General features: G+C 48.2%; 3 protein-coding genes and 2 pseudogenes across 3 annotated transcripts; 1 reads left to right on the plus strand and 4 right to left on the minus strand.

The window, feature by feature from the left end:
- Positions 1-37: 37 nt before the first annotated feature.
- Positions 38-1,078, plus strand: LOC140220176 (uncharacterized). Its single transcript, XM_072290212.1, has one exon. The coding sequence runs from the start codon at positions 38-40 to the stop codon at positions 1,076-1,078; it is 1,041 nt and encodes a 346-aa protein (XP_072146313.1).
- An 11,473-nt stretch (positions 1,079-12,551) lies between these two features.
- LOC117833916 (fructose-bisphosphate aldolase, chloroplastic) lies at positions 12,552-15,092 on the minus strand. The gene is made up of 6 exons (XM_034713508.2): positions 14,868-15,092; positions 13,842-14,111; positions 13,594-13,703; positions 13,420-13,510; positions 13,042-13,311; positions 12,552-12,932 (listed from the first exon to the last, which is right to left on the minus strand). The coding sequence occupies exons 1-6, from the start codon at positions 15,015-15,017 to the stop codon at positions 12,654-12,656; spliced, it is 1,170 nt and encodes a 389-aa protein (XP_034569399.1). The 5' UTR covers positions 15,018-15,092; the 3' UTR covers positions 12,552-12,653.
- Positions 15,093-16,068: 976 nt separating this feature from the next.
- Positions 16,069-18,349, minus strand: LOC117833915 (uncharacterized). The gene has a single exon (XM_034713507.2). The coding sequence runs from the start codon at positions 18,332-18,334 to the stop codon at positions 16,847-16,849; it is 1,488 nt and encodes a 495-aa protein (XP_034569398.2). The 5' UTR covers positions 18,335-18,349; the 3' UTR covers positions 16,069-16,846.
- Positions 18,350-18,879: 530 nt separating this feature from the next.
- LOC117833917 (probable protein phosphatase 2C 10) lies at positions 18,880-21,890 on the minus strand (annotated as a pseudogene).
- A 529-nt stretch (positions 21,891-22,419) lies between these two features.
- On the minus strand, positions 22,420-24,072 carry LOC117834212 (receptor-like serine/threonine-protein kinase SD1-7; annotated as a pseudogene).
- Between the last annotated feature and the right edge of the window lie 565 nt (positions 24,073-24,637).

Genomic DNA, 24,637 nt, shown 5'->3' on the forward strand with positions numbered 1-24,637 from the left:
TACGAGATTGGTGGTTAATCGTGCCCGGATAGGTGCTATGCTGCGGTTCCTAGTGGCATACCTAATAGTGCAAGCCATCAAGGTCTTCGACACGGGCAACTACAGCGGCTATAACCAGAGCGATGTCATGGTCACATACATCTTGCTGGTGGGCACAACGGTTCTGGAGTACCTCATAGCTAATGTGAAGCCATTCCTGGAGTGTTGTGGCATTGTGTTTAAGCTGCCATGGCCAACCCAAGTTGCCCAGTATAACCTCATAGGGTACATGGCCCGCAACAGGAGGCACAGGGGGCTCAGGAAGCTCGCCACCTTGCTAGTCTGCAAGGACACCCTCGACCAGCTCTGGTCCATGGAGCCATGCAGGTCGTCCATCGACATCACCAACCTTGTCTATGAGCATGTCCAGCGAGGGTGGCAAGAGCGCATCACGGACGCGGCTACCTACATCAGCTTCAACGACTGCCGAGGCCAGCGGACTCTCGAGCGGGAGAATCAAATGGAGCTGCTAGTGCACATCAATAGGCCTTTCGATGAGGCCGTCCTCATTTGGCACCTCGCCACAGACTTCTGCTTTCATTCCATGGTCGTCGACGCAGAGGAAGAGATCATCAGGGAGATGTCTAGAACCAGCAGGCAGATATCCAACTACCTGATGTACCTGCTGTTCGTGAATCCGGAGATGCTAATGACTGGCACCAGGAGCCGTCTGTTCAAGACCGCCTATGGCAACCTCAAGCGCATGATTCGACTGAATGCCATGGAAGAGCCAATGCCCAATGATAGGGACATTAGTGCAAGCATCATTGCGGTACCCCCAGGTGAAAGATTAGGTCTCATTCGGGATGCGTTGGGGCTGGCCGATGAGCTCAGGGGTCCTGCCATGCAGGCGGCTGTGAGGTGGAGGATAATCCAAGGAGTGTGGGTGGAGATGCTGTGCTTCTCCGCCGGCAGGTGCAGAGGGTACCTGCACGCCAAGGGCCTTGGGAAGGGCGGGGAGTACCTCTCCCATGTGTGGCTGCTTCTGTCCTACATGGGGATGGAGACCCTGGCAGAGAGGCTGCAGAGGACAGAGTAACCGGACGGACCAAGGAGACAAGAATTAGACCTCGTTGCCTGTACGGCGTGCAATGTCGTGTCTGGTGTGTAGACATTCAGTTACCTCAATTGTGGTGGAGATCAGTTCGTTCAATTCCACGTCAGTCGCACAACATTTCATATCTCAGTTCGGTTCTCTGATTGTCAGTGTGTGTTTACTACTTTACTTGTATTGGTGTTTGTCAATATTATGCCATAATGTGTTTCAGTTCGCCCATACTAGTCTGGGAGATAAAATGCTCTAGCTTTGTCAATATTAGCATTATTGCTCAAGGCCCATGTAGCTGACATGGTCACTTTACTTTGGACTTGCGATAGTTTTGCTGGTTTACTGAAGATTGGTTTTTGTTTTTTTAATGGGCCTGCCAGTTGCGGACTGGGCTGCGAAGAGGTTTGAGAGCGAAGGCATCTGAAGTAATGGATGAGCCTTCACAAGTTCACTCTAGAGATTTTCGAAAGCCTAACAGATGTATGTGCAGATTGATGGTCCGATTGATGAAAAAAACAGGTCTGGTCCTGAGATTTTGGTGTGGCCCGGGCCCTAACTAGAAGCGGGACCCTTCATATAAATAAAACAAAAATAATAACAACAGTAGTAGTAATATATACGCGCAAAAGGAATCGTAACAAAAAAAAAATGAGAGCCCCACGCTCCCCACCGCCAGCCCCCCTTCCCCCTTCCCCCTCCTCTGCTACCACGCTACCCGCCGCCACCGCCGCCGCCCAGCCCAGCCCCCTCCCCACCCGAAGAACTCCAGTGAATACTCTGCCTAACCCGACCCCTCGCCCGCCATTCCCGCCGACCCCGCTCACGAGGAGAGCCTGGGAACAGTTCATCGCCACCTCCCCGCCGCCGCCACCTCCACGGATCCACTATTCACCGCCTCCCGAGGTCGATTGGGTGCCGGCATCACCGGATCCGCCTATCCCTTCACCGGATCTGAGGATCCCGCCGCAAGATCTACGCCCTGGAAGCTACAACCTCAACCTCGCCCAAACGGACAAGACGCGGTCCTATGCAGCAGTGGTCAGAGAAGGACGCTTCACTCACCCAGCGACCCTGCGACGCCACGGCGATGCGCGCGCTCCAGCTCATGGACGCCGGAATTACTCCGACGACAGGACGGCTACGCGGCGCATTGAAGACCCGACGTCAGCGGCACTACTCAGGCCCCGGTACGGCGAAGTAAAGAGGATACCTCAGCACATTTTGGTGCGCCATGACTGGCAGCCAGTGACGAGCCGCAGGACGCGGCGGCAGGCGCGGCCCGAGGCGCGGCGAAGCGATGGCGGAAGTGACCGGAGCGCCAGAAGCCATTCAAGACGAGCACCAACCAAGGCGCTGCTCACCTTCAAACGAGAGACCGAAGGCCGGTGCTTCAGATGCCTCGCCCCTGACCACTCTGCCTCAGCGTGCCGCGACCCCGTGCGCTGCTTCCGGTGCCGGCGATTTGGGCACCGGGAACGCGACTGCCGGGCGGCGCGACGTGAGGCGCAGATCCGCACCACGCAACCAGCTGCTGCACCGCCGCAAAGATCACAAGCTCCAGCCACCGCCAGACACCTTCCGCCCAGAAATCCCCAAAGATCCCAAGCTCCAGCCCCCGCCAGACACCTTCCGCCCAGAAATCCCCAAACCTCCACACGCCGCCACCACCACACAGCGCCGCGCCGCACGGCCACCTTCGACAGCCAGCCTACACCTGCGCCAAGAACCACCAGATCCAAAATGGCCATCGGAGACCCGCACACACGGCCAGATGTTGAAACCGTTTTTGTCTCCAGCTCCTTCCACCTTGAACACGACGCGAGAGATTGGGAAGCCTGTGCACTCGTGCCCTGGGCTATGCACCTGCCGCCTGACGCCGGAGCCAGGGACATCGCCAACCTTCTCATCAGGGAACTCCGCCTGCGCCCGGGCGACGTCACCGTCACGCTCCATCAACCTGAGCCGTACCTCATCAAGTTCGAGCAAGCGGAGCACACGGCGGAGGCACGTCATCGAGGGCGCTTCACCGGAGCCGGCATCGACATCTGCCTGCGCACCTGGAGGAGCCTCACGCACGCCCTCGGCTTCCGCATCTTCTACAGGGTGCGCCTCTGCCTCGACGGCATCCCGCCGCACGCCTAGACGTTGGAGATAGTAGAGCGGGTCATCGGCCACAAATGTGCCCTGCAGCACATCGTCACGGACCTTCTGCAGCCGGCAGACTCCAGGCACATCGAGCTATGGGCCTGGACGGTGGATCCGAGCGAGATCCCGAAAAAGGTATGGCTGGCTTTCACCCACAATCCAACAACACAATCCTCAGCTTTTGCAGTCTCGGCCGAGCCCCTGCAGTCGCCATGGCAGCAAGGGGCCCGATACGAGGTCTTCATCCACATGCCAGTGCTTGAGGACTATTCGGCGGCGGCAAGAGACCTCCAACAGGCCATCGACAACCCGCAAGGCGTCATCCCCATTCGCCGCCGCTACGACTGGCGCTACGGCCTCGCCGACGGTGCGCCATCTGATGCACGATCACGCTTCCCGGCGCGGCTACCCCGGCCACCGCGGGAGCTACGCGCCGACGCTGGACCCAGTAGAGGACGACAGGCGCCAAGGGGTGCCCCCAGAACAGAACATGACGGCAGGGTCGCGGGCGGCGCTGGAGCAGACGGGACTAGGCGCGGCGTGAGCGCCCATCACGAACCAGCCAACAAGGAGGACCGCACAAGACGCCGCCCGGCGAGGCAACATTGTGACGACCGGCCATTTGTGTGGCCGGCCCGCCGCGATGATGACGCCGACGATGCCGACGACGACTATGACCATCCAGGACAAGGGCGTCCGCTCGGCGACGACTACTGGAGCTCCGCCGGGATGATGCGCCGCGACCGTACACGCTCACCCCCAAGACGCAACTACGCACCCGCGCATGGGCGGCGCCATGAAGCCGGCGATCCAGAGCTGCGCCACTTACCGCCGTCGCAGCTCCAGGCCCTCTTCGTGGCGCAAGCCGTGACGCTCAAGAGCTACGCCCAACACCAGGTACTCAACGCCCCTCCCACAGCTGATACTCCAACTCTGGATGCCAGGAAACAATTTTGGCACATTGGCGCCGATGAGTACATCCGCAAAGCATGCCTACTTGCCGATCGGCTCGGGATCAAAGACACGGTGGCAGGGGAACAAGCCTGGTCCGATCCGGTGCCGCTGCCGCGCGTCTTCAACAGGCTGCGAGCGGCGCTACCACCGGCCCCAACAGCGGTGACGGCAACGCCGACGATCCAGGACGTCGACCGGGCGCTAGACTTCCTCTGCATTGCTGATGAAGAAGGAGCTATGGGCCATGGGCCGACGCCAGCCCAGGAAATCAACGCCATTGCCCTAATGCCAGTAAGTGGGCCTTCTCCACAGCAGGCCGGTTCAACAGGTGCTTCAGATGGGCAGCACCACAAGCAACTGGAAGTTGGGCCGCAACAGGCCTTTCTGACTCCAGCCACTACACTCACACCTGGGCCGGCCCGCGCACACTCAGCCAAGCCCAAGAACACCAATGAGGCCAATAAGCCACCGCAGCCACTGCATACAACCCAATACCAACCCGATGCAAATTCAGCCAGGCCCACAGCTTCACAAACATGCCCAGAACATCTCACTCCAGATGATCTCACGCCACACATAGACACCACAGCGCCAGGCCCACAAATAGAAGACCTCTTCACACCGCCGCCGCAAGCTTTGCTGCAGCCTGCACCGCAGCGCCAACGCCGAGGTCGCACCTTTGACATGAGCAAGGTGCGGCGGAGTGCACGCCTCGCAAAAAAGCCAACAATGCCAGCAGTAGAACGTGCACAGAGGAACCTCTGGAGGAAGTTAGGAATAGGAAATGATGAAATGGTGCCAATAGAGCAGGTCTTGCAGGATTTCCTTAACATGTTCCAGGGACCACTACCGGACTTCATCATCGCCGCTATGACTGCACTCTTCGATCTTGACGACGAAGCCGCTGATCAGGTGAATGGCGCACTGCTCCAGATGGCTGGTGATGGGGTGGGAGAGCTTCAGCAGCTGGACCAAGAAGCGGCATGACAGTGAAGTCCTTGCACCGTACCATGCGACTTACTACTACTCCATGTATTGCTACCTTTATATAGTACCTACCTCTACGCCTCACCCTGCTGGCTGCGACCTTCGAGGAGGCCTTTATTTTAGCCCTGCTGGCTGTGACCTTCGGGCGAAACCTACGAACTATGCACTTCGCTACTGGCGCCCTAACATTCGGGAGACAACTGCTAAGCTGCCCGCGCCCGGCAAGAGAAATTATCCACCTGGAACAACCCCCTCGAGATACACAGTACGCTTGGGAACCACTACTATGCGCGACGACAACAACAACGACAACGTACGGCACGACCACACGGTCAACATGGTCAACGCGGTCACGGTCAATACAATCGCTTCCCAACTGCAATACACAAACTGTGAGCCACAAAACACCCAGACCGTTAGCACGAGTACCAAAGGTCACATAGATGAATAGCAACTTCGAAATAATGAGCTGGAATGTCAGAGGCCTAAACGCGCCCGCCAGATGCCTCACAGTACGTGAAACAATGCTGGCAACGCCGTGTCACATTGCATGCCTGCAAGAAACAAAACTGCAAACTATTGACGCCACCCTAGCCAACCTCCTAGGCGGCCCTCGCCTAAATAACTACGCATACAAACCGGCCATCGGCACCAAGGGCGGAATCCTACTTCTCTGGGATGACAGGATCTTCGACATGCAGAACTTCCAAATAGGACGTTATTCTATCTCAGCAACAGCAACGATCAAACATAATAACCTACATTTCCGACTAACGACGGTATACGGCCCATCTCGACAATCAGCAAAGACTACTTTCCTACGCCACCTGCGCGCCATACGGCCTGATGACGACACCAAATGGCTACTACTGGGCGATTTCAACCTCATTTATAGCGCAAGAGACAAGAATAACACTAACTTAAACAGACGACTAATGAGAAGCTTTAGAGCAACGCTAAATCACTGCGGGCTCAAAGAAATACATTTACAGAACAGAAGATTCACCTGGAGTAATGCAAGACAACAACCGACGCTATCGCGAATTGACCGAATATTCTGCAATGAGCAATGGGATCTGCAATTTGACGACCATGTCCTGCACGCTCTCTCCTCCTCGCACTCAGACCATTGTCCCCTCCTACTGGCGCAACAATCTGGTCCTCGCAAACCAGCGTCTTTCAAATTTGAAAATTTTTGGCCGAAATTACCAGGATTCTACGAGGTCATCGCCCAGGCATGGTCAAAGGCGACGAGACACACTGAACCATTTCATAGGCTGAATGACAAGCTACACACAACAGCTCGCGCCTTGCGATCATGGAGCCGCAAGCACGTCTCCGACGCCCGCTTAAAATTGCACATGGCCCAAGAAGTTATCCTGCGCCTGGACATAGCAGAAGAAACAAGAACACTCAGCGAATCAGAACGTGAACTACGGAGCAAACTCAAGCCAAGACTTCTAGGATGGGCGGCCATAGAAAAGGCTAGGAAGAAGCAATGCTCCAGGATAACCTATCTACACGAAGGAGATGCCAATACGCGTTTCTTTCATCTAAAGGCAAATGGAAGAAAGAGGAAAAACTTCATCCAACGACTAAGGATAGAAAACGGATGGGCAGTAAATCACATAGATAAACAGCAAATAATCCAAAATCATTTCGACAATGTTATGTCCACACCAGCCAACCGCGTCGAAACGCTTAATTGGGAACAGTTGCCGCTCCAACAGGTGGATTTATCAGGACTTGATAACCCTTTCTCGGAAGACGAAATACTGCACGCCATAGCCGACCTCCCTAAAAACAAAGCACCAGGACCTGACGGCTATACTGGTCTGTTCTTCAAATCGTGCTGGAACATAATCAAAGCCGATGTAATACTAGCAGTGCAAGCTTTCTACAATGCTCGATGCAATGACCTCAACCTAGTAAACACGGCCAACATCGTTCTAATACCCAAAAAAGACGGAGCTGAAAGAATCCAGGAGTTTAGACCAATAAGCCTCATACACGCCATCGCAAAAATCATTAGCAAAATTCTGGCAATAAGACTACAACCACACCTAGAGAAATTGATATCGCCAAGCCAAAGCGCCTTCATAAAAGGCAGAAGCATTCATGACAACTTCCTCTACGTACGGAATATGGCCAGAAGGTTTCACAGACATAGAACGCCAACACTACTAATGAAACTGGACATCTCTAAGGCATTTGACTCTGTTCGCTGGGATTACCTACTAGAACTGATGCAGAATAGAGGCTTTCCCCCACGATGGCGGGACTGGATAACTGCTCTATTAGCCACATCAACCTCAACAGTCCTCATAAATGGGGCACCATCTGATCCAATAGTACACGGACGAGGACTACGACAAGGAGACCCACTATCCCCCCTGCTCTTCATCCTCGCGATAGACCCGTTGTATCAACTAATACATAAAGCGACGGAAATGGGGTTACTAACAAAGATAGGAGGGCGCACGCCACGCACAAGCATCTCCATGTATGCGGACGACGCGGTCATCTTCATCAAACCGACACAACGAGATGTTGCACACCTAACAAAACTTTTGGATTTCTTCGGGGAGGCAACTGGACTCAAAACCAACCTACAAAAGACAACCGTGACCCCTATCAGCTGTGCCAACATTGATCTTGAAGAAATACTTTCACAATGGCCAATTGCTCATACACGCTTCCCAATCCGGTACCTTGGTCTCCCTCTTGCGATCAGACGCCTAAGGAAACTGGACTTTCAGCCCATATTGGACAAAACAACGCAGAAGCTATCCGGATGGCATAGTCGCAACCTCTCCCAAGCAGGACGGATCTGTCTCACAAAGACAGTTCTTTCGGCGCAGCCACTATATCTGCTCACCGTCCTAAAAGCATCGACGGAAGTTCTAGACGAAATCGACAGAATAAGGAAACGTTTCATCTGGGCGGGAGACGCAACGCTGATAGGTGGCAAATGCAAAGTTAACTGGACCAAAACCTGCTTACCTAGAGAAAACGGAGGATTAGGCGTCCTAAATCTACACAAATTCGCCAGAGCTTTGAGGCTACGCTGGATATGGCACGAATGGGAATCCCCGCAGAAAACATGGATTGGAACGGAGGTGCCATGTGACGAAACCGACAAACGACTATTCGCGGCCTGCACAACGATCGTGGTGGGCAATGGATGCAAAACGAGCTTCTGGCATTCCGCCTGGGGACAAGGAATTAGACCAAAGGACATTGCGCCAAACCTATATATGCTATCCAGAGGAAAGCATAAAAAACTAACAGAAGCACTACACAACAACACCTGGATGACGGACATAAACCTCCAGAATGGACTGACAATACAACACCTCCAAGAATTTGTAATTATATGGCGTCTAGCAGCCCTAATAAGGCCACAAATGCAAGTGCAACAGGAAGACACAATCCAATGGAAATTCACATCGAATGGCAAATACACAGCGGCATCGGCATATAAAGCACAGTTCTTGGGATCTACTTCTGCGCCGCAATACAAAACACTATGGCACTGTTGGGCGCCACCGAAATGCAAGTTCTTCGCATGGCTCATTCTCCAAAACCGTGTATGGACGGCCGACCGCCTCGCGCGGCGAGGATGGCCTCACTCCCCTACATGTCCTTTATGCCGTACACAACAGGAAACAGCACACCATCTGGTAGCCCAATGCAGATACACCAAACGCATATGGAGCCTAGTGGCCACCTGGGCATCTCAACCAAGCATACACCCCTCGGAATGGGCCTCAACGGAAACCGCTCTAGAATGGTGGATGAATATGACTACCAAGACAGAAGCGCCTAGAAAGGGCACATGCTCTATGACGCTACTGCTAATATGGGAGATCTGGAACGAGCGAAACAGGCGAATCTTCAACCATCATGAGATGACAACGACCTCTTTGCTCGCAAAAGTAAAAGAGGAAGCAAGCACATGGATCCTAGCAGGGGCCAAAGCTTTAGCGTTTTTTCTTTCTCGCGAGTAATCATGTAACAAATCGCAATCTGAAACTATTCTGTATCACTCTGCTCTATCAATGAAATAGGCACCGTCTCGTGCCCATTCGTTCAAAAAAAAAAGTAGTAGTAATATATATGAAATGTTACTTATTGTAAACACTTATAAAGTGCATCCAAAAAACAATATTACCTCAAACATTTTTACACATATTACCTTGAATTTTCTTCTAACAAATCAGTAATTTATGAACTCATATTTATCAACCAGTAATTTCTTCTAAAACTGGAAACTAGCACAATGCTACAAAAGTACCTCACTTAACTCAAAGGAATCTTACATTTTTAACCACCTAGAACTCGCAAATCCAAACAATATGCATCGCTAATCAATGTTCGATCTATCAATAATACAGTTTTTCTGGGCACTATTCTGTTGATAATTGTTACTAATCAAAGACTCAAAATGTCAATCATCAAATACCAATTAATAATGCACTATCGTACTATTGTTAAGGCATAGGCTGGTAGGCCATACCGTCAGTAGTTCAGTTGGATCCATCCATCGTTGGCGTGCAATCAGGGCTGCATCTTGATGGCTCGATCAACAGCAGGGTTCGGAGATTCATTCGGAGGCTCCGAGCTAGCTGCGGATATGGAATCAACAGCATGGTCATCCGTCATCGCCCGATTCATTGTGCGCCCATCACCGGCCACCGCGCGGCTCAGCTGCAACTTCACCAGGGGAGATGCGATGCCTCGTGCCCTCGTCTCAATCTGTGGTGTTGTCTGTTCCGGTCGACGATGAAGGGTACGCTGCTTCCTCCGTGGGTTCAAAATTTATTCCCAAATATAAGGTATCCTAGGAGTTTTTAGCTACTCAATCAACTCAATTAAAAACTTGCTAAATATTTCTCTTATTAACTGGAAAATTTGCCTTATATTACCACTAGTCAAGGGTATATGAAAATGTTGAAACGATACACAAAAATGTTGAAGATTATTAAAAAATGATGAAATAGTATATTGAAAACGATTGAACTGTTAAAATAAAAATATTGAAACAGTACATAAAAATGTTGAATTAGTACATTAAAAATGTTGGAATTTTAAAATAAAAAATGTTGAAATAGTAAAAAAGATATTGAACTAGTACATTAAAAATGTTCAAATGTTAAAATAAAAAATTTGAAATAACATATTGGAGCTCGTTGTGTTGCATTAATTGCAAAAAAATTATGGTTTAAACGGATTTCAAATCGGATTCATAGTTTAAGAGAAAAAATATTTGAAATTTGAATCTAATTTAACATCCCATCCGCCCCCTCCTACCACACAGTGACATGTGTCTCGTACTTGGTCCACCCTTGCAGGGAAGCGCACGCGGGTACGCCTGCTCCACGTGGTGCTTCCTCAGATTGAATCAATCTCACCCGTTCTTCCCTATTTACACCAATCTCAAACAATGGAAGATATGTTGGTTTAAATCTTCCGATGTATAGGAATTCCACCGCTTATATGTATATATAAGAACTTGTTTGGGTTGGGCCGGGCCGCCCTCACCGGAATCGATGATGACGACCAAGGGAAAGGCCACACCTGGCCCTTTTGCTCTCGACAGCTATGTAGGAGGAATATTGATGTAATTTCTTTTTTTTATGTAAACTGTACTGTCCAAACTCTAAAGTACTCCAAATTTAAAAATATTTATTTAATTTTACTATGTACCTATACATAACGTGTATTTAGGTGTATAATAAAAATTATGTAGTTAGAAAATGCCACTTTGAGCTCTCACTGGAATCCACGACGGCCTAAGGAAAGACCACTCCATTTCTCCTCCTCGATCCATGACTACGGCCCTAGTCCATCTCCATTTGGTGACATTTATTTATAAAGGTGAATGTGTGTATATGTAAGTGTTACTACGTTTCGAAAAAAAATTGAGAAACAGCCAAATGTTCGAATCATCGTAAGATCTAGTGCCTTGGATCCAAAAATCCATCATCTAAAGCTGTGAAAAACCAGCAACTGTCTTGTCTGATGCGGTTGAGCAAGAGAAATCCAACGCTAGCATCCTTTGGATGCGCCGAGATAGTAGCCCGGCCATTAATTACGTATATGTTTCTATTTTCACTCGATTCTTTTGAATCTATCGTAAAATTTGGAAAGTTTATGGATTTTTTTACACATAAAAATCAAGCATGAAAAATCATAAGTTTATTACACTGAAGTATGCGGTGCATTTCCTTGTGCACATCGAATTAAAAAAATATACAGGGAATTGGCTTTCCAAGATATTCACAAACTTGTTCTATAAATCCTCTGTGTGCCCTATTAATTTGTAGTATTTATAAATAAGCTTCGGGATACAGTAGCCACGCTAGAAAAATCCTTCTCCCGATACAGTGCACTTGGGCCAAGCCCTGACCTCTTCAACCCAATTCCTTCCTTCTTTTTTCTTCTCTTTCTCCTACTCGACCTAAACTAGCCCATCTCAACATTCAGCCCAGGCCGCCCCGGCTCCCCTTCTTCCTCCGTACACAGCGCAGGAAGTCATTTTTGTTCCTGGTACTTACTCATGTTGTTTCTTGTAGTACTTGCTATATAATTCTTGTCACAGGACTGATTAGGCGTTGTTGAGGTCGACCGGGTCAAGCAGCTGCTCGCCATGGCGTGTTCTGCCGAGGAACCCAGCATGGGACAGCAACAGCCACAGGTGCGTCGTGAGCTCCCCGCGCCCCTGGAGGTAGATCTTATGCTTGGCCGACCTCGTCGACGCCGACAGGTACGCAGCAGGAACCCCGCCCAGAACTTTGCCAGCCGCTCCCAGAGCTCGGCCGCCGCCTTGCCGGCGTACGCCGACATGAGCTTCCCCGACAGCCGCTCAAAGAGCTCGGCCGCCCTGCCGGCGTATGCTGACATGAGCGTCTCCGACAGCCGCGCGCCCATCCCGGCGATCATCGTGCTCGTGCTTCCGTCGCGCGCGAGGGAGCTGAGCCTCTCGGGGATCTCCCTCACGGCTGTGCACCCGACCAAGGCGTCGCGGACCTCGTCGCCGACAGCGCCCAACAAGTCCAGTAGCTGGGGTAGAAAAATCCTTCACCTTGTCTGTTTTCTTTTTTTCTTTTCCTTTTTTTTTGAGAAGCACAATGGCTTGGATTATTATAAAAGTACTTTTACATCCAGCCCCTTGCAAAAGGACCTCTGAAAGAAATTAAAATTACATTGAAGTCCTTTGGAGGTCCTCCTGTTTTCTGGAAATTGGGAATTTGCACTGCTCTTACTTGGGTCAAGCCTGAGCTGTTCAGACCAACACCTCTAGTACCAGCATACCACAGGCCACATAAGGTAGTAACCATGTGAATGCGAACCTGCAGTACCAGCATACCGAGGATAGTAAAATCGCAGTGTACTCTTTGTCCCATCTGAACCTGTAATATGGCACACTGCCTACAGTGTGCCCTCGAGGTAGGTACTAGGCTACTAGCAGCGCGTATTAGTAGACGTAGTTCTTGACGAACATTCCCTCCTTGGCCTCGGCGGCCTCGCCGTCGGAGGTGTACTTGCCGAGCTGCGCCAGGGAGTTGGCCTTGGCGCGGAGCAGCAGAGCATCCTGAGCCGCCTTCACGTTCTCTGGCCGGCCGCCCCATGTCTTGAGGCAGGTGTTCTGAAGAGCCCTGGCGTAGGAGAAGGACACATGCCACGGGTTGGGGCTCTGGTTCATGGCGTTCAGGTTCTGGGTCGCCTCAACCTCAGACTGCCCACCGGACAGGAACTGCATTTTTGTTTGGGTGCAACAGGAAAACAATTTCAGTCGTCAGAACACCATCTGAATTTCTTGGCAAGTATATGCATATGCAGCAAGAGGAAAAAATGTTACAGACCATGATGCCAGGGACGGCAGGAGGGATCCTTCTGCGGAGGAGCTTGAGGGTGTAGTCGGCAACTTGCTGAGGGGTGGCCCTGTCCTTGCACTCAGCACCAGGGGTGACCATGCTGGGCTTGAGGAGGATGCCCTCGAATATCACATTGTTCTCAGCCAGGTAGTAGAAGGTCTCGGCCCACACCTTCTGTGCAACCTCGAAGGTCCTCTCGATGCCGTGCTCACCGTCAAGAAGGATTTCAGGCTCCACAATTGGCACCAGGCCGTTGTCCTAGCGTATCCACAGATAGTATATGTTTATATACATGCATGTCGAAAGGAAACCAATGGTCCTTTTTCAACTGGTGAGCGTTTCTGGCTGTTGAAAATGGTAGGATACCTGAGAAATCGCGGCATAGCGGGCAAGGCCCCAGGCAGCTTCCTTCACGGCAAGTTCAGATGGACCATTGGGGATGCTGATAACAGTGCGCCTGTGACAGAACTTCATGTCATAAACGGGACCTATATGTCACATAACAGAAAGTAACTGCTAATCCAGGGGCACATTTATCACCACTTGGCGAAGCGGGCACCAGCCTGGTAGTAGGCTGCTTCGCGTGAAGCGAGGCCATCAAGACCTTGGCACCATGACTCGTTGTTGGAACCAGCAAGTGGCACAAGACCCTGAGATTGAGCATAAGTTTAGAGTAATGCAATTGTCTTCTGTCTTGAAATAGATTATCACGAAACCTAGCTTCCTAAGGCTCTTATCAGAGTTGAATTCACAAAATGTCATGTGGTAGTTTGGAGCCCTCCACATACCTTGTCGACCTTGATACCGGGCACGATATTCTGCTCAACAAGGACGTCAGTAATCTTCTTGCCATCAACAGTTGACTGGTAGAGGGTCTCCTCGAAGAGGATAGCACCAGAGATGTACTGTCCCAGTCCCGGAGCACTGACAAGGAGGGTCCTGTAAGCCTGGCGGTTGGCCTCAGTGTTCTCTAGGCCAATGGAGTCAAGCCTCTTGCCGCAGGTAGCGTTTGACTCATCCATGGCAAGGATACCCCTTCCTGGAGATGCGATGGTTTTCTGCAGCAAGAAGAATAAAGCTTGTAATATTCTGAATCGTAATTGAACCGATCATCTAAACTTCCCTTGTTCAATAGAAAAGAAATTACTTTTCTAAGCTGATGAAATGTGCTTTAAAAAGTTCGAGACCGTAGCAACTTGTACAGATTATGAATTTTTCAGATGTATCGCCGAACAAAAGCAGGACCTTTCAAATTATCTAAAATGCAATCGAAATAGCTTTGAGTCAGTCAAAATTCTGTGTGGCATACTGCTTCTTAGCCTATAATTATAGCTACTGGTGTTGACCTGTGTCATGTGATGATGCAGAGATGTCTAATCTACAAATTCATCTCTGCTATGTTGTGAGTTTCCCAAGTTCTTTTTGGTTAGGTGATCACTTTTTTCTTTTGCTTCTGAAGATGTAAAACAGGGTGGAAATTTTCCTAAACCGATGCTATATAAACTATGCAGTGTGAAAATGTAGATTTAGACTAGTGTGTATATGCATAATCAAGTAATCTTGGGATCAGAACAGCCAATGGGTTAACTTTTCTAATGAATCCTCAAGTTGCAGTAATTGAATTATGCTAAGCAAAACTTTAGGGCGATTGCTCACCCAAGGATCTATATGTGAAGTTACTTAAAACTATCTTGACACTACATCATTTTCTACTTATGCAGACAAGCTTCTGCAAGTTAATAAAAAACCATAAAACTAGCATACATGCATGGTAAATGGTGCAGAATTATACTTCTTGTGTTCAGAAATCATACTGCAGTTTGGACAAGCTCATCAGCGTAGGCGCTAGCACGGACAACCATGGAGACGGTCACCGGCTTGGGAGCGGCAGCCTGGCGCGTGGTGCCCCATTCGGCCGTCTTTGGAAGGAAAGACGACTTGAGGAGAGTAGCAGATAACGCCATTGCTTCTGGTCCTGAACACAAGGAGACAAGCACTATCCTTTCTTTGACACACAATCTTTCCTTAGGGGCTTGAGAAGTGTTGCACCGGCTGGCATATAAGGTTGCGCAACTGGAGGCACACAAGGACAAGAGATATGAATTGTGAGGTGGAGGCTAGCCTTCTGGATTCCTGCAATCCTCTTGCCACCCTCTCTTTTGTCCTGGCTCTGGCAGATACTTTATTTCTCCTCTCTTTTCTGTGTACCATGTAAAACTGGCAAAAGAAACATTTTCCTCTTTGTGCAACGTGGTCCGTTGAATATTGTCTGCGCATTCTTGGCCTTAAGATGGATCCTGGCTTCTGGGTTTCTATGGGTGGATTTCACCAAGAACTGTAGCCCATACGTGTCTTCCAACGGCGGAGATGCCCTGATATACTGCATCCATGAAATTGTCCCGTTGCCAGTTATTCCCGAAAAAACACAAGATTTTACAGCCAGTATTTTGGTGATAACAACGTCCAGCCGTCCGTTGTTTGCTGCATGCAGGGTTCCTTCTTTAACACACATCAACCTCCAGCCGTCCGTTGTCTGTTGCATGCAGGGTTCCTTCTTTGACACACATCCTTGCTCCTGAGAATATGCTGCTGCTTCTTGAGTCCAGTTGCAGGCTTGCAGCGGACATCCACCACTAATTTGAACAACTCCCTGCCAAAGATGCCACCAACAGGATTCCAACCATACAGCAGCATATTCCCCCCTCATGGCCTTACAAAGTGCTCTGACATTAACAGACCAACTGGGAGAAGAAAGAAGGTACAAATATCATATCTTGCATAGTAAAAATAGTTCTGAAATACTGAAGGGCAAAAAGGAAGAAAATGAAATTCTGCCTCTTGCAATAAACTTTGGTACCAGGGAGCAAATTGGCTTCATAGCACCTAAAGATCTCAATGAAAAGGAAAGAAACAAAGTACGATGAAAATGAAAGGGATCTTGCAATTGAATCACAAAAGCTGGACAGCTACAGAATGTTTGCAAGCACATAAATGTATATGAAAAGGATTTCAGACTGCATAAAACTAAATTGGATGGACTGCTGTAACTATCAGAGTTTGGAGAAATACGTGCATACAAACGCAAACGGCCAGTGCGTATACAAACATTTTGTCATTTTGTAGGGGGGAGATATAATACTAATACAAACAAAAAGTTCCACTATCACCAAGATGCTGTGCATGGTGTTTTCTAACACATGCAAACCTTGGATCTGGACACATCACTGGAAGCATCTGTTATACTGTCTATTACAGATGATGGTAAATTCTGTACAAAGAATCATTTTCCTACTGTACTCCAATTGATCATGTCTGGGACTAATGTGAATAATGTCACAAGGAGCAAAAATTGCATCTTTGAAATGATCCAATCATCCCTGCCAATGACCATAAAATCAGTGATATAATCTGTTCACGTACATGATAAGTATAACTTTGGCATCGGTCAGCAAATTCATGCCAAAGACGGTGGGAATACTACCAACAGTTAAATGCGGATGAGGTTGGCTTCTGATTTAGTCAAACATAGTGTCAAACTTAGTTTGATGTGTCTCTGTAGATGTAAATCAGGAACCAACATGCCAGCTATAGTGCCAGCCATTGATGAATGACTGCATACTCCTACTCCACATCCCTTATTCACTTCTTTCTTCTCATTGTGAAACTCAGACTCTCAGAGCACATTGAGATTCCTCTTCACGTGTGTTGCTAAAGCTCAGCAACTGCTGAATTGGTGCAGTGTTCGTTCCTGAGACAGAAGACTGTGACATGACAAAACCATTGATTAATAGGTCTAGCTTGAGCAAACACTCTTCTTCAACTCTGTTTCCTTAGAAACTACATCAGTTGGTTTCCCACAGGAATCTTCAGCTGCTCCAGGATTAGAGCTACTTAAAAACACCACAAGCTTCTGCCTCAGCAATGGTGATAATTTCTCACAACATGTCAATGGCTCCAACGACGGGATCACCCGTTTCTTTACCAGCACCCCAAACGCACTCCTCACGCAATGAGCAATTGCTTCCTTCCTCCTCACATCATAGTTCTCAATTAGAAGAAACAAGAACTCAAGCAGCATGTTTGTAATATCTGTATACTGAGACACCGAGTTCACCATCAAGAGCATTGCAGGCTCGATATTCATGACACTACCCCTTCCCTCCTCAAAAAACAACCAGTCATAGAACAGTGCAAGCTTTGCATTCGCCACCACATAGCCTTTGCTGCAACCTGTCAGCAGCCAGCCTATGACCGCCCAACGGGCAATAACACCAGACTGAATTACCTCATTTGTTGGGTGGTACCCGCAGCATATGAACCGCACAATGTCAGGGATCCTCTCCTCCCCTCCGGGCACCATCAGGTGCTTCATCGCAAACCAGAGCTGGTACCTCTTCTGATCCCCCCACTTCACATTGTTCATCATGAACAAGAGCTGTGTCTCCATCTCCGGCGTGATGGCCATAGCCATGCACCAACCAGGTGTGCTGATCCGGCAGACGTCACCAACACGGTGCAGAATATGATCTCTCCAAAGTGGCTGAAACTCCGGCACGAGCGCCAGCTCATGGAGCGACCTCACAAGGTCCCTTCCGATCAATGCACACACTTGGAAGTGATCCCGCAGCATGGAGACGCAGAAAGACACCAGCCTTCCCCTGCATTCTTCAAGGGTCTTGGCGCTCTTGCACTCTTCACAATCCTTGCACTCACCGCTGCTCAGGACCGGAGCGAGGCGGTTCCTGGCGAGGAGGCGGAGGAAGGCGAAGACGGCGGAGGCTAGGAGCTGGGGCTCCTCGTCGGCGAGGAAGGAGGCGTGCTCGGTGAAAAGCTCGAGCAAGCGAGCGTCGCCGGGGAACGGCACGCGGCGGAGGAGGGAGCCGAGGAGGGGCACGAACCCCGCTGCCGCCGCGCGGGCGAGCTCCGAGGCGGCGAGGAGGAGGCGGGCGCGCGGGTGGGTGAGGAGGTGCGGAAAGGGGAGGGAGAGGAGGGCGGAGGCGAAGGCCGGGTAGAAGGCGGGAAAGCGGGCGCCGGCGGCGTGGAGGGCGACAAGGAGATGCCGCGGGAGCGGGGAGGATTGGGTGAGAATGGCGAAGGCGAGGGCGTGGGGGAGGTGCGGCGAGGAGAGGTCGGCGGGGGACGGAGACGGGGAGGGGAGGAGGAGGTGCGCGGAGAGGAAGGGGTGCTCTGGCGAGGAGGGGGAGGTTGGGGGAGGGTGGTGGTCGCCGCCGGCGAGGAGTCGCGGGGCAGGGGAAGACGGTGGCGGCGGCGGCGGCGGCATCAGGGAGGAAGAAGATTGCCAGCAGGAGGAAGGTTTAGATGAGTGTCGTGCGCATGTGTATGGGCCGAATTCCTTCGTGGGCCGGCCCATGCCTCAGCAGACGCATGGCATGAATGAATCCGACGGCCGGTTGCTCACAGCATCGGAATATAGCTTTATGATTTACAAATCGTACGCAGCGTACAGCTTGGTTCGAATCGTTCCACAGATTCAAACACACCTACTGCCAAGAAAACCTCTTTAATTTGCATGATTTCGTGAATGAACAGCACGGAAAGCTACATTTCGTCAAAGAACAAGGTTCACTTTGGATTTGGATCATACTGTATGACAACACCAGCCATATCGTCATTCTGCACTCTCGACAAACCAGCTGATTGCAGAGATCATCGAAGAGGGACAGGCGTGGACTCAAGCTGGGGCGGAGCATCTCGCCGGAATAGGATGGCCGGCGGCCCAACAGTCGACCTCTAGGGGAAGATAGTTCCCAAGCATAGTGTTTTCCCCTCATCCGGTTGTTTAATTTATTGTATAATCAGCCCACGTAAGTGAATCCGTGCGCGTGTGCCCGGTAGACCCGCGTTGTAAAACTCTCGTTAACTATTCTTCCTAGTACAAATGATACGCAACTCTGCTGCTTATTCTCGAACAAAGACATATCGTCATTCTGCTCTAGCACTCCAGTCTAGGCCAGCAGGAGCATGAGTAACATCAGGATGACAGTTTGGGGCGAGCCAGAGTCAGAGCAGACGCAGGGCCAATCTGTTTCGAGCGTCAGGTAAAAACAGCCAGACGAAGAACACATGCTGGCATGGCATGCGTGATCCTACAGGATCAGATCGAGGGCAACTCGGAGTTCTCATGCAGGAACCGGACGATCACCACCGTGGTGTTATCGGAAGTTTCCCTTTTGTAAGCTTCTTTGGGAAGCTCTTTTGCTGATTCCTCGGGGTCCCAAATATGTCTCTTGGCTATGGCAACAGCTTCCTGGGAAATACACAAACTACATCAGATAGGCAGGCCAATCGCACTGAACGAAAAATATTTCGGTAATACTTTTAGGTACCTCGTTAGTGACAACCTGCCAGAGTCCATTACTAGCAAGGATGATGAATTCAAGGGAGCTGTCAACCACCACCTCCTGTAGCAACAGCAAGAATCGTTTTCAGATGGTTACAGGAACTTCACGTATGGCATTGCAGCTGATAGAATCTCCATCTTTACTCTTTAGGCACTCAAAAAATCGACGTACTTCCTCAAACCGTGATAGAGAAAAGAAAACTATCCAGACAATCCATAAGAAAACAAAACTAAATATAAGACAAACCTTGATTGAGAAAACTATCCAGAAAATCCATAACAAAACAAAACTAAATAAGACAAACCTTGATTTCTGGATCAGCGACAACATACTGCTTCAAGAGTTTATCACCAAATGCTCGAGAGACCGGGACAACACCACCCACACGCCACCCCTCTACAAAATTCCAATAACGAAACAGTAGAAATAAACGTAGCGGCGCATATTATGCAGGCAGTTTCTTTATGATAGGTTCAGAGAAATTATTACCATCCCACATAACAAAGCCCCCAGCATCCTCAATTCTACGTCTCTCATCTGACTGATCAGGTTTGTGATCCCTTGAACACATAATCGCTGCAGATTAAAGGATGGGGAAAGCATCATTAAACTGTTGAGATGCGTCAGTTTATTTGATATTAACTTGGAATACTGCTATTCAGTTTACAGATTTGTCATGGGGGGAATACTTGACCTGGAAAACGTGCAGAATATAATTTTTGAAAGTTTCTGATACAAGTGCAAGTATAGGGACACAAGACACTGAGATGTGTCATGTTTCAGAAAATAAACTTACCCCGTCCTCCTTTACAAATAACAGCTCTAGAATCTCCAACATTTGCAACAAGTAAACGACCACCTACAAAAATAGCTGTCACGGCAGTTGAGCCAGCACCTGGACCTGGTTTACTTCTATCAACTTTCAAAAATTCTGAATCTGTGTGGTTGTAAGCTTCGGCTGCAGAAAAAACAACAGAGAGTAGCAAGATCATGTTATCTTTGTGTAGAAGTATAAAGTGCACAATTGTTGATGTGAGCGTACTGCGTACCAATAGCAGCCTTGGTATCAGTTATGAACTTTGGGTGTTCGATTAAATTTCTGAGAAGATGCTCCTTGACATATTCAGCTGCTATCGCTCCATTATGACCTACACGCAGAAAACTCTGACAATTATAACAACTCAAAATGTCAAGTTCCTCAGGGAGTGATGACATTGTGAAAATCAACAGAATTGATAGCGGTTTAGATGTCACTATAGGGCATAGGCGATACAAACCATCGTATACACCGAACATTCCAACTGGCTCTCCGTCAACGATGTCTAGCTAGCATTGTATCATAAAAGTCCTCCATCGATAGTTCCTTCGCCTGAGAGCTTGCATACCCATAACATAACCGGCTATTTTTACTCAGACTGCAATGGGAAATGTTCTGTAAACCAATTGCGAATCCAAACTTAGGTGATATTGCACACTATTACACGAAGAGAATAATCCAGTACAGCTGCACAAGGAATTTCCTATGACATCAATAAATCTATTTAGCTGATAGGAAGTTTGCATGCTCTTTATGTCGAAAAGAGAAGAATTGAGCAAAAAAATTTCAAAATCTTACTTCCACCAAGTTCCTTCATCAGAGTAAAAGAACTTCATTCTGTTTTTAACTTAGAATACCAGCTAACACATTAGTATAACTAGTTACCTTATATAAAACAAACATAAGCTTGTTAACAATTTGTCACTAAGTATAGGCAAACTTGCAGAAAATATAACTAGCTAGCCACGAAATGCAGTTTTTTTCCACATAATTATCTGATGAATCTCAGGGCATAGTGATCAGGTAGCACTTTTGTTGTATTCAAAGAGCATGAATGTGAGGAATGTTTAATTCTATTTGCAAAGGGTGGTGGGTGCTACGCATCCTTAGGGGGAGTGGTAGGGGAATCAGTTAGAGGCAATGTTTTAAATAGCGGGTTAAGGCATTTAGCGTTCGACCTCCAAATTAAAAACAGCTAATAGCGAGATAAATGAAGCTATAGCGGCAAATAACGGCTAAATTGTACATAGGATAATTCATCAGAGATTGCCACTCGCCAGTAGTATAATTCATGGCCATGGATCTTACTCAACGCAGCACAACCTCCTAAAAAGCTAGCCTTCCCTTTTTCCCACCAAAGTCAATCAGAGGGGGAAGGTTAAAAATAGAACTGAGTGTCAAATGATCAGATTAGAACCCACCGCCGCTGCTGCAGGACTCCTGGGATGATTGCACCCCCACCCGACACGAAAGTATCGACGGCTGCTGCATCTTCTCCTTCACATTGGCGAACCTGTCCCTGACGATCTGCACCAGAAATACAATCATATCAAGTCAATCGATGGTTCGTAAAGAAAATGGTAAAAGAACTTTGTTGTAATGGGAACCTAGAATGCATACCTCGTCCACTAGTGGTCCTCCGTTGATGCCAGACCACCTGTTCTCACTCTCTGTTGCGTTAAGCATTTGGATTATATCCCAGGCAGCAGGCCTTTTGTTCGGGTCAGAGTCAACACATCTAAGTCCTATCATGGTGCATGCGTGTACTTGTTGACTGTATATTTCCACAGGTGTGAACTTGGATGTCTTTTCGAATCTGTTCCTCCATTTCTGAACCACCTAGCAAATATGCTATAGGGGGTGTTTGGATACGAGGTGCTAAACTTTAAGAGTGTCACATTGGATGTTCGGATGCTAATTAGAAGGACTAAACATGAGCTAATTATAAAACTAATTGCAGAACCCTTATACTAATTCACGAGACGAATCTATTGAGCCTAATTAATCCATGATTAGCACATGTTTAATGTAGCAGCACATTGTCAAATCATGGACTAATTAGGCTTAATAGATTCGTCTCGCGAATTAGACTCCATCTGTGCAATGGGTTTTGTAAATAGTCTATCTTTAATACTCCTAATTAGTATCCAAACATCTGATGTGACGGGTACTAAACTTTAGGGGGTGTATCCAAACACCCCCATAGTAATTGTGTCAAAAAAAACTTTAAAAAAAGAATGAGCTCACTGTTAAAAATTCATGCCTAGCTGAACTTTGTCTCATATTCTCGATGACGTGTTCGAATGATGTTTCACTGCTCTGGGGATAGTCCCTGGATCCTATCAGCAGTTCTATGATTATAACGCCCAAACTGAATATATCCGACTTGTATGATATCAATCCATTGTTTATGTATTCTGGTGCCATGTATCCACTGCGTCATAACAAGAGAGTGCAATCAGATTTATCAATTGGACTAAAGAACAGTGTAAGTCTTATATTAAGAGGATTAGCTTACAGTGTCCCCACACATTTTTGGGTGATGATCCGAGATTGTTGTTGGCCAAAGAGTCTCGACATACCAAAATCTGCAATTTTTGGCAGCATATTGTTATCCATCAATATATTCTGTGGTGTAAGGTCCAAATGAACAATATTGCATTCCTTGTGAAGGTAATGCAGACCGAAGCAAATTCTCCTGATTATTTCAAATCTCTTGTGCCACTCGAGTCCACATGATTCAGCTGTAGGAACAGATGAATAAACAGATGTGTGAGATGATCCAGCTTATGTTTATGGTATGGTAACACAAAGTTGAAGGTGAATGCTACATATGACAGCATTACTGTACCAGAAATATATGCATCAAGGCTCTTGTTATTTAGATACTCAAAGCAGATCAGCCCGTCCCGTGTCGTATTTCAGCCATGACATACTTTTACGTCTGCTTGGACAGCTTCCCACTGTGATTCAGCACAATAGCCTAGGAGTTGTACTATATTTTCATGCTTCAACCCGATAAGATAAGTAACTTCATTATGGTACCGATCATCATCTAGTTGCACCTCATAAAGTTTCTTCACAGCAATCGCCTTCCTGCTCTGAAGAATGCCCTGTTCAGAGTCGCACTCTCAGTACTGACCATTTGCTATCATTATTGGCTATTTGCTAAACTGAACATACTGCAAAAGTGGACTTTTGGGTGGTTTGAGAAATAGGCATATATGTACCTTGTATACCGCTCCAAAACCGCCTCTTCCAAGTTCTTGCTCCTTGGAGAAATCGCACGTGATATATTTCAGAAAGTCCAGTGGCAGATGCATGGGCGTCGCACATGGATCCTCCAGCTTCTTCTCCAAAATACCAAAATCCACAGAATTCGGGGATAAAGCATTCTTCCTAGTTCTACGTTGAAATAATCTGCAGGTTTAGAAGCAGAAAAGATCATGCTTTACTTTCCCATGAACATGAGGAGGTCCTGGCCCAGATTAAAAAAAAAAAGAACTTTGCTTAAGACTTACCGGTTGCAACGCTTCCGACGGCGGCAAAGGTGATCGATGAAGGCTTTTTCTTTTTTGTTTTGAGTTGAGTTGAGTCGGCACTATTCGTTGGGAGCTACTTTTGTGACTCTATTGTTGTTCCCAGTTTGGAATCTCTCTTCTTTTTAATATAATCGGCAGCTCTCTCGTTTCAAAAAGATCTGAGAAATTCCCAGCCAGACCCAAGCAATCATTCACGGTCAAGCAAGTCTGCAACTTGAAAGGGATGGGACATGACGACCCACGCCACGCAGTGTAGTAGTATATCACTGATTGCTTCATACCTCATCCTGTACACCATCACCTGGATCAACGCCACATGCCACCCCCTTTACCTATCTCAAAGCGACTCATTTACCGTCGAGCCAGGCGGTTGGTGTTTGGTCGCCTCTTCGTTCGCATGTGGTCGCGTTCGATGGGGTCCAGAACTGCAGGTCCCTGTAGCTGACAGAGTACCTCAAAACCACCTAACCACTCATTCCACCAATCCATAGTATTATTGCAACATTGACACCCGGGAGCAAATTGGCCACATGGCACCGACTGCTCTCAAGGAAAAGAAACAAAACTACAATGAAAGGGATTTTACTATCGAAACACAAAAGCTAAACAGCTATATAATGTTTACAATCACATAATTGTATCTGAAAATGATTTCAGAATACATAAGTTTAAATCATGAGTTCGGAGAAATGCATCCATACAAATGCCTGGTGTATATACTACCATTTTGTAAAGAAAAAAATGAATAATACAAAAGAAATCCACCATCACCAACATGCTGTGCATGCTGTTTTCTAACACATTCAAACATTGAATCTGGACACATGACTGGAAGCATATGTTGTACTGTCTTGTCTATCTTG

Source organism: Setaria viridis, chromosome 8 (genome assembly GCF_005286985.2).
Source record: "Setaria viridis chromosome 8, Setaria_viridis_v4.0, whole genome shotgun sequence".
Taxonomy (NCBI): domain Eukaryota; kingdom Viridiplantae; phylum Streptophyta; class Magnoliopsida; order Poales; family Poaceae; genus Setaria; species Setaria viridis.